A 10805-nucleotide genomic window follows, 5' to 3' on the forward strand; every position below is an offset into this window, starting at 1 on the left:
GTTAAAGCGGCCAGGCCGATTGCGTAAAGTTTACCGCAAAGATGATTCGTTGATACAGTTCTGAATCTACAGGGAAGGAAGAAACGTGGGGATCTCCCCCTCACGATCCAATAGGGGCAGGGGGGGGCAGAATGGCCCGCCTAAGTAAAATGCGCCAAAAACCATAGAAAAACATGAAAACTTATGAATTCAGTGTAGTAGGCTTATGCTTTGGGATGTTCCCTTCAATGTTGCATACTTGGTTGATGAAAATTTTTAACTTAAAACTATTTTTGAGCCATTTAAAAAAAAAAAATTCGACTTCTTTTCCAGGGTGCGGGGCAGAATGGGCCACCCTGCGGGGCAGAATGGGCCACCTTAGAAAACGAGCCATTTCATCTAATACAACGTTGAAGGGAGATAAGAAATGACTTAAGGTACCTTTCTAACATAGTTTCCATGAAGTTAGACCACTTTTATAAAAATAGTCACTTACCAAAACAAACATTTTTGAAAATAGTGTTAATATGTTGAAATAAGACACTATTTTAACAAATAAGCGTCAAAACAACTGAAAAATCAACTATTGTTGCATTAAAGGTGATTTGTGCAGCTACCAGGAGTGAAATAATCCATTTAATCCAAATTTCATAACTTTTGATTGTTTTTATAAGGCAGGATAAGGGTGGTTCATTCTGCCCCCCAAGTGGATTTTAATTTAAAACTTCCACCACCAAGCCTCTAAATGATTTCAAGGTTCCGTTGTTGTTTGTATACCTTGGTAGTAACATCTAGTAACGTTATAAGCATTGAGCAAACTTTTTCAAACTATCCAACTTTTCAGAAAGCTTATTTAAAAACCTCGAAATAAACAACATTTGCTTGGTTTTTCAATAAATTTACATTTTTGCTCATAATTCGAAAAATACAATGAATTCAAACGTCGTTTTCGGTATGGTGATGTTATTTGACGTCCTTTATAAGACCCTTGCCTTACAATTGGTCTAAATCCATTGTAAAGCCCAAAACCAAGGATGGCTCATTCTGCCCCCCCTGCCCCTATATATCCTGCCCTTAATTCTAAATTATCGATTAAATTTTCAAAAGGCCCTATCTGCATAGGAAACCCATGAGGGATAGGTTGTTTTGAAAATTTAATCTAGAATTATAATTTAAAAATAATATAAAAATAACCTTATTCATCAACCAGCTCCCGCATCAACAAGCCAACGACAAACCTGACTCCGTTCTCCAACTACCGTCCGATTTGCGGTGGGCCCATCCATGCTCTCTTGCTCTCATGCCAAATGGAAACGAACGCCCGAAAACGTAGATCTACGTGTAAAGCGGAATTTTTCTGGTGACCAGACGCCCCTCTGCCACGACGCAGCGTATAGGGTTAATCATCGCATTTTATCGCTTTGTTTACACACATACAATTGTGTGTGTGTTTTTTTTTTATTGCGCCCAGAGAGCGACCACGAGATTTTTCCTCTCCCGCCCGCAACAAAACGCGAACGCGCGCCAAGACGAATGTGGATGGGCCGATCGGATTCTCGCGCGCCAAACCTCTTTACGCCGACCGCCGTCGTCGTCACACATCTCGTACGCTGAAGGCTGTCGCTCTTCCTCTTTGTATTATCTTTACTCACTTGTCCGCCGCCGCACCGCGCTGGAACTCTCGTAAATACATACGTAAAAAATGTAGGCCGTGACGTCACCTTCGTCGAGTTTATAAATATATGCAGGCGCGCACAAAACTTTCAATTTAGTTTCGTCTTTCAAAGCGTGCAGATCGCGGTCGTTGTCGTCGTCGCCTACTCTTCCGATTGAATTATACTTATTTTTTGTGTGGTGTGGTATTGTTGTGTGTGGGGTGGCGAATTGAAAACAGAGAGCGCGACGCGAACGCGAGAGAGTAAAGATTGATGTTGCTCACTCTCTGCTCGGTGCAGTTAACTTCGGGGCGTGAGAGGAAAGTGAATAATTGCTAATGAGTGGCAGAGCGGTGCAGACATACACAAACAAATAAGCGTGAGAAGAAGATTTAGAGGAGGCAGTGCAAACGGGGGCAACCACAGCAGCAAGCGGCGACCCGAACGTCAGTGTACAAATTGAGCGCTAAGTGTGCGGAAGGCAAAAGTGGCGATTCGGCAAAGGAAAATAAAACATTCAAGTACCCGGATTATTGAAAAGACTTTGAGAGTGGTGGGATAGCAGCGCAACGGCAGTAGAGGCAGAGCAGAGCAAAGAGTGAAGGGAAGTGTGGAATTAAAGCGGGGGGTACACGAGTAAATACATGCAAACTGGCCGCAGCTATTGGTGCGACATTGGACTGTAGCAGCTACCTTCGGAGTGCGTAACGGAAAATTACTCAAAAGCGTTTATGCAGAGGACAGATAGCAGCGTGGACCGTTGTGAGTCACCAGTGGAGGATACTTCTGCTACGTCGTTTCGCAGTTTCAAGATAGATACCATGGCGGAAGCTCAGCGTCTGATTGGCATCTCGCTGGCCAAGATAGCCCAATCGCGGGTCTGTCGGGGTGGGGTTTCGCTGCACAAGAACCTGCTGGTGGCGACGGTGCTCCAGAAGGCACGGTACATCTTCATGGAGGAAGCGTACCACATCGTGCACGGTCACTACCTGCAGCAGAACAAGTGCATGGAGCTGGAGATGGAGAAGCAGCGACATGCTGCGGCGGCCGCGGCAGCAGCTGCTGCAGCAGCCGCTTCGGTAAACAACAACGGAGACGACGAAAGCTGCAGTGAAAGTGAGGACAGTGACGAGTCGGAATCGTACGCGTCGAGTGAAACCAACGACGAGAGCGACACGGAAGACAAGGAAAACAGCCCGCCAGCGGTGGTACAGAGTGCTAACGAAGACGGTGCAGCTGAAGTGCAAGCCGAAACGGCGCCCTCGACCCTCGAGGAAGTGAAGAAAGTGGAGAAGGAAAACAGTGGCAACAAGCGAAGGCGTGAAGCTGCCGAGTCGGAAACGGAAGAAGCGGTGCAGTCAATCCTTCCGAAACGTCTCAAGTCCGAGTCGGACCAGGAACAATCATCCGCCGACGCAACCGCCCTATCCGAGTCCGTGTCCAGCCAGCTGGAAGCTGAGGACCTGTCGCGTCAGTCGTCCGAGTCCCTTCCCCATACGCCCTCGGTCGAAAGCATCGATCGGATAACGTCACTGGTGTCGATCTTCAGCTTTGGCAACCTGTCCCGCTCCGTTTCGACGCCCGACTTTTGCGCGGCCCAGGCCAAAGACTCCGACAACGCACTGACGCAGCTGCAGCAGCAGCACTCGCAACGAGGTTACCTAACGATGACCGTATAACTGCTGCTGTTGCTGAACGAGCACTACTGCATTACGACGACGCCAAGTATTAGCAATTAGCGCAAACCAACTCGTACTCCTGTGATTGCGCTGCGCGCACAGCATTCGCACACACACGTACACCTATTACGTACTGTAAGTGTGACGGCCGATACGCGTCAACGCGCACAGCACAGGTGGTAGAGGTGCAGCGGCACACAAACCGGAGCACAACCCTGAGTAAATCACGCCTGATGGTCATCGCGCCGTGGGAATCACACTAGCACACACTAGCGCTTCCGGTACTGGTGCTGTCCGGATGAGTCAACCGCAGGAAGCTTTGTGATACGACGTTCGCTGGAAGACGCAACCGAAAGCGGACGACAGTGTGAGATGAATAATTTCGACGAGGCCCTCACGTTTCCATTGCTGGGAGTGCGTCCTCTCTTTCGCAGCGATGCAACCGCGTTGGGAGAGCGAGCGAGAGGATCCGCGAAATCTGTGTGCAAAGGAAAATCTCCTATTAGGGTGAAATCGCGCTGCTTGGAATACATTTACGGCGTGATTTATCCATCGGACTGTCGCCGAGTGAAGCGCCGAGTCAATCTCACGCGCACATCAAGTGTAGAGGACGACTGCGTTATTTGAATACGAAGAGGTAGCGAAGCATAACTAAGTCGTGACCATCGCACGGTAGGAAGTCAGGTCAGCGCTCAAGATAACTGTTTCGCGCGGCAGGAAGAAAGCGCACAAGAAGAAACTAGAAACACTTTATATGGCGCACATACCGACACAAACACACACTCGCCTTTCTTTAATCGCGCAGTGAGTAACTCTCGGCGTGGATTGTAGACCAAAGGTGAATGCAAGAGGGAAACAAGAGAAGGAGAGCGCGCGCGAACGTGCCGTGGAGTAGGAAGAAGGGGCCATAATCATAACTGTTTTGTCTCGACGCGACTACCAGCTCCCGTTGATCAGCGCTGATAGTCTCCTACGTAAGGCGTCGTTCGGAGACGCCTAGCTCGCGTTTGTCCACCGCCTTTTGGCCGTTTCATTGTCTGTGGCCGTAAATCGCGACGTAACGCGCTCATTTCTTTTGCGCCAACTTCGCGCGCTTCGGGTGCGTTGAACTCGAAGGTTTAGTAACACACCAAACGCCGTACTCGGAGATTGAATTTGGATTCCATGAGCGCGCTGCGCCGGCCAGCTGGGGCGTCCTTCACACAGACACATAGCTCACATTCGTCGTCGTCATTACTAATGACAAGTAAATAACCCATCGCGCGCTGGTCGACCGAGCATGAAAGTGAAAGTTTATATAACTTGTAGAGCGGCGTCGAAGCCATTGGATGTTGCGTTTGCAAAAAAGGACACACCACCAATAATGAGTTCAGAAGTGGATCTCCCCACCCCTACAGGCGAGCGTGGAGTCTGTAGCTGAATCGCGCTCCTCATGTTGTTGATGTGCAACAGTTCTCACGTAATACCCCCGAGTAATCATCACTGTGCTTTGTTGTGTGGTAGGGGGTGCTGCTGACCCAGGTGGACCCGTAGAGCAAGCACCAATTATATCGCGGTTCGGATTATGTAAACATCACATCGCGCGCGACGACTGTACCGTTGAGACCGTGTGTATATGAAAAAAGGTTAGAAGAGTATTAGCAGCAAGCGTGAGCGCAGAAAACATCAAAAAACATTTTAATTTCCAACACACTTACCTAGCGCGTAGGCATAATTGTTAAAACTTACGGTAGAACTCTTTTTAAATCAATCGGTAAAACTATACTTCTTAGTGGAAAAAAAAGATCTGTCAGTGCAGTCTTTGAGCGGATCATTTTTGAACTTTGTCCTCGTCAAATAAACTAATCTTAGCGAGAAAGAGAGCTCGTGCGTTGAGGGTGTAGCAGGTGTCTTCAACACGGTTCTGGAATTATGAAACAGTACTATTAATAGAAAAGAGTAGAGTCGGTAATCGTTGACGAAGGAAAACATACTATTACTATAAAATATACTGTGCGCGATGCGGTGCGGCACGGTTTGGTTCCGTTTTAGGAGCCAATGTCGACGCCGTCGTGGGCGCGCAAATTGAGATATCATTTCCAACCTACAGCTGTAAACGTTAACTTATTACAAATAATCAAAATTGTACGATAGTGTAATGAAATGAGTTTTAATTTTAATATATATACGAATTTTTCATCACAATCTGGCTTTGACTGTTTCGTACCGATATCACAACTTCCCCCTTGTAAAGTAATGCTGAGAGACTTGTTGAGTTTGGATGGTTTCGTGGTTTGTTTTGATTTGTTCTTGTGATTCCTCCTTTGCATCGTTGGCTTCGAAAAAAAAGATTGCATCCGAAAATCATTATTTTTAAACACCAAAATTGAAAATATCTCAATCTGAAGTAGGTAATAAAAAGGATCGCATAAAATTGTTTACTTGTTTTAATAAACAATTTGATTATTTGAGTGAGTTCAAGTTCCCATTATGGCACCAATCATAGGCAATCGTAATTTGTTGTACCTAATCTGTTTTGATGAACAAGTTCCCTTTTAGTCAACTTTTAAAGTTAATTATTTGTTTCATTATGAGAACTGTTTAAAATATTCGGTTATCTCATAACTTTTATTGAATTCAAAATCATTGTGTGAAAATTTATTTTAAACTTTACCAATGTTTTGAATTGACAGGACTTTGAAATTTACTTTTTAAATTTCATGTACTATACTGCCGTTCTATGCATAATTGTCCCATGTCATTTTTGGACGGTTTTGATTTTTTGCAATTTTTGAATTCCATTTGACGTATACTTTCAGAAAACCACACAAAATTTGATGCTTTGTTCGGAAACTCTTCAAAAACAACACCAAGTCTGTTTGTCCCATCGTTGCATTTCTACGCATAATTGTCCCACCAAGTATTTTGTATCGCGGAATCATTAGTTTTACGAATCATTATGTCATGTTTACCAGTTGTTTAGCAAGAAAATTACTAATAAGGATGATAAACTGCTAACTGGGGCGATTAGGGACAGTTGGGGTGAACAGGGACCCCCGAGACAATTATGCGTAGAAACACAGAAATCGGTTGAAAAATTTCAATCGCGTTTTTCTCAGTTGCACTTTTTTGAACATGGAACAATTATGCGTAGAACGGCAGTATAATCATGAAAAACGAAGTAGACTTTATAGCTGTACGCCACCATTGCTAGTACCAACCACTAGTGTCTTCATTTTAATCTACAAGGACTTCGCCGCCCTGGAGGAGTCCTAAGTGTATGATAGTATTGCACGGAGCGACGGCACCGAATACCCATTAGGGTGGGTACGTTTTTCAAAAAGTTCTCGGATCAAGTTTTAGTATGGTTCCCCTTGTAGGGCATGCCCATAGGGACTTTCATGCCAAATATCAGCTCATTTGGTTGTACACTGGCTGCGCGCATCAGGGTTAAAGTTTACATGGGAATTACTATGGGAAATTGGAACTTTTTGTTCAAACGCTCCTACAGGTCTGGGAAAATCACGCGCCAACTTCTGGTGTGGTCAGGCCTATGGGGAATGGTCTGAAGAACACTTTTCCCGAAGAGAGCATATGGATTCGTTGTCCCTAGACCTAGCGCATCGGCAAACAATCCGATGTCTCCGGAATCAACGGTTTTCCCTCAAAAAGCATCAAATTTTCCTTAGCATGCTATGAAAGCTTGATGAACACCGCGACGCCATACGTCAAGCAGCTACCACGAGAAGGGATAAGATAACTTATAATCAAGTTGTAATCAACTATTATATTTTGTGTCTTATAAAACTGTTATGTAGAGCAACTTTTGTCTTTTTCATTCCTTGCTTTGAGTTTTACTTTTAAAATTTTGAAGTATATTTCATATGCCTTTATCTTAGCTGGTTTTTTTTTTATACTTTTTCTCATAGTATCAACCCTATTCTGTAAATCGTGAGGTTGTAGCAATATTATTTGAAGGTTAGCAAATATTATTCTATGTTTAGACCCCTTAAAAAAGAACCCCAGAAAAACAGGGAACAAAATGATATTTTCCCAACTTTAAATTTCCAAATTTCAATTCAATTCGGTTTATTTGTGAATAATCAAGTTACAATGAGTTCATTTAGGTACATAACAGAGTTTTGGAGTTCCTTTCAGCTGTGTGTTACATCGTAATTCAAACGAAAGTATTATTACTTATAAATATTAAATAGAAGGCAAGTGTAAGAAAAGGTTTTCAAAAAACTTACAGAAAGTGCAATGGGAAAAGGATAGATAAAGAGAAAGCTTAACACTAGATCACAGAAAAAATATCAATTATAGATGTGCTTGATCATCAGCTCCCCAAGGGCCAGGAATTGCTCCGCTTTGTTACGGCAGGTCCGAAACCGCGTCATCATCTCCCCTGCGAGAGCAAAGAACTCTGGCAGGGTAAAGAGATCTTCCCCGGTGACTTCTTGCTGGGCCGCATTGCCGCTACCGGCAGCAACCACGCTGGCAAACGATCGCCCCCAGCCAGGGGGGAATGCTGAGTTGTCCGCGGGAACCGTACGCTGCCCAGCAGCCAGCACGGTTACGCTCGTACTTCGCTGAGGAGGGTGGGACGCTGCTGCTTTCTTCTTCCTCTTTTCCTGCTCCTCGAGGTAATTTTTTCGTGCACTGCATCCACGGTAGTTGCTGGTATGGTTACCTCCACAGTTGGCGCACTTGATGCGCGCCTTGGTTTGCTCTGCCTTGTCCCCCAGGTCCGCCTTGCACGGCAGTGCACACGCCTCAGAGAGGTGTGTTTCACCGCACTTCACACAGCGGGGCGGGAGGTTGCAGTTCCGCGAGCCGTGGCCGAATTTCTGGCAACGGTGGCATTGTGCTGCGTCCGACGGGTTCTTTGAGTAGAACCGCCAGTTTACCCAAAACCCGTCCAACGCCTAAGTTCGCCGCAGGTCTTGAATCTTGACGGTGCCGCGGTCGAAGTACAACAGGTACAGTGTGTGTGTACCTGTGACTGTGGTCTTCCGTGAGAGGACTTTTATGTCACGCGGTGTTATGCCAGCACCCGAGAGGTCCTTCTTGAGGTCGGAGATCGGGCGGTCTTGGTACCCCTGCAAGACGACCTTAACGGCTGTCTTTTGCACGGGGTCGAATGTGTAGAACTTGAAGTTTTTACTCTTCAATTTCTCCAGAACCAGGTCGAAGTTCTTTTCGTCAAAAGTGTAGACTTGCACTGACGACTTACCGATTTTAAGACAATATCCGAGGCCTTCCAGCAACTCGTCAATATCGTCCACCAACGTGTCCAAAACAAAAATTGGAGGTGGTCTACGTTCCTTTGGAGAATTGTTCTTTTTTGGTGTCGACACTTTTTTCCGTGCACGCCCGTCGTCGTCGTCGTCGTCGGTAGTGCTACCGTCGGTGTTGCTGTTGTTGTTTTCATCGTCGCTCAGCATCTGGAACTCGTTCCTGATGGGGATGTTGACGGATGTTGATGTGCCACTGGTGGTGGCACCGGAAGTACCGGAACGGGTTCGCACTGGTGATCTCGGAACGTATCCGGGATGTAGATACTTTTTGTCGATTCCATCTGCGCTCACGCTCCCCTGCGCGATGGCGGCCGACACGGCGTTGGTTTGTTTACCTTTTTGCACACGGCCGGTAGACGAACTTCGCGGGTTTTTCGAGGCCGCACACGAACTGCCACGGCCACGGCAGGCCTTCGGCATGCTGGAGAAGCAAACTCGCGGGTAATCACGGTAAACTACGGCGAAAAATTTCGAAAAAACGGTAGAGCACAGAGCACTTCACTGCTGCTTGCTCTCGTGCGTACACGGAGGTGGTTAAATTTCCAAAGAAAACAAATAAGCTTAAAAATGTGTTATATTTTTAAGAACTGCAAATAATTGGAAACTATAAAAACATACATTTTCTTGTACTGGTATATTTGAGCTAATTTTTAAACATTTGAATATTAATTAAAGTCTAGGTTAATAAAATTATGTCATGAATATTTTTTGAAATCCGCCATTTATGATCATTTTTATTTTTTCTCCCATCCCGAAAAACTAGGCAAAACTTGGATATTCTAAAGGGCAATTATGCACAATTTGATTCGATTTTTTTTTACTCAATGCTATATCTCTCATTCCATGCAAAATCATTGATCAATGTAATCAATGTAATGCAATGAAAGTTTCTTTTTTTTTGTATTTTTTACAATTTCAGTATTTTTTCCTATTTTATAAAGGTAAAAATAAATTACCGAACTCTAAACGGAATCATTGTTTTAAACATTTAGCATTTTCGATAAAATTAAGCTGTATTTTCAAATTTGATTTTCAACAGTTCTGTTGTTTTTGAAAGAATACTGCTACCTATTTATTTTTAAAAACTTAGTCAATTATAAATCTTTTGATTCAAAATAAAAAATTTTTCAGGTGTACCTGAAATTTTTTGTGAAACGCATGCCATCATAATCATTCAGTTTTTATTTGGAACTTTAGTGACATAAACCTTTTCTTTCTCATTAAATTATCGAACAGACCGTAAATTCAAAGTTAAGTTTGTGCATTGAAATGCTGTGGATCTTAAAATTATTTAAAACAAATTACAATTTTATTCAAGAGTTAGAAAATATTTTCAAATAGTGTGCATTGGATTTCCGACTTTTTTACAAAAACCCAAAAATTCCAGACTTTTTCCCGATTTTCAGTGTCTTTTTGCGTATTCCAGACATTTTCGGAGGTGTGAACATCCCTTCGAACATCCGGTTCCTTAAATGCATAAAATTTTCAAAGAAATCTGAAATTTGCCTGACACACATAGTTTTTGTCCGCTTTGGATTTGATTCCCATCTGCTCCAACCTTCCATCGGAAGGGTAAGTAAAACGTCGGTCCCGAATATTGTTAGGCCGTTAAGTCATTCCAGGTATGGGAGTCGTCCTCCTGCTATAAAGACAAACAACACACCAAACCAAGCATGCTCTTGTGAAACCGCTGGTGGTGGTTGGACTCGCAACCCTGGGGTGAAAGGTTCCTTGGAGTAGAAAGAAGTTTGGGTGCTCTTCCCATTCAAGCCTTTGGACTCCTAGGTTCGAGCAGAAACTTGCAATAGAGACCACGAATGACCTGGAAGTCGTTAATGTGGATTACTTTTTTATGTAAAGTTTTTCATCGCCATTTTGGTTATGTTTACGGCATACCTACCTACTTTGACTTTTTAATTTCATGCAAAATGTCCATATGTTATGAAGACCTCGATTTTTCATGTCAAAATTAATTCAAAAAAACTCTTAAAAAAAATGGTTACAAATGTCCAATGAATAGGTTGGAAATTTTTAGACATGTATGTGCATTTTTGCATTTTACGATGTTCATTTCTCATTTTTTCAACTGTGCATTCTCTTGTAAGTTGTAAGGTTCGTCTCCAATGCACGCGAAATATTTCACCCATCTCGATTATAACCTGTAATCGTTCCATCGCTCGACCCCCCGTCCAAGCTCAAACATCTGTCAAAAAAGT

At 43.9% G+C, this 10805-nt stretch overlaps 1 protein-coding gene across 1 annotated transcript; it reads left to right on the top strand.

The window, feature by feature from the left end:
* Positions 1 to 1754: 1754 nt before the first annotated feature.
* Positions 1755 to 5497, top strand: LOC120421856 (AF4/FMR2 family member lilli-like). Its single transcript, XM_039585146.2, has one exon. It carries the CDS (start codon positions 2366 to 2368, stop codon positions 3311 to 3313), a length of 948 nt encoding a protein of 315 aa, XP_039441080.1. The 5' UTR covers positions 1755 to 2365; the 3' UTR covers positions 3314 to 5497.
* Positions 5498 to 10805: the final 5308 nt, after the last annotated feature.

The sequence above is a fragment of the Culex pipiens genome, chromosome 2 (assembly GCF_016801865.2).
Source record: "Culex pipiens pallens isolate TS chromosome 2, TS_CPP_V2, whole genome shotgun sequence".
Classification (NCBI taxonomy): Eukaryota; Metazoa; Arthropoda; class Insecta; order Diptera; family Culicidae; genus Culex; species Culex pipiens.

Coding starts and splice junctions, on each gene's coding strand:
- LOC120421856 (XM_039585146.2), top strand. CDS start 2,366: ATGCAGAGGACAGATAGCAGCGTGGACCGTTGTGAGTCACCAGTGGAG.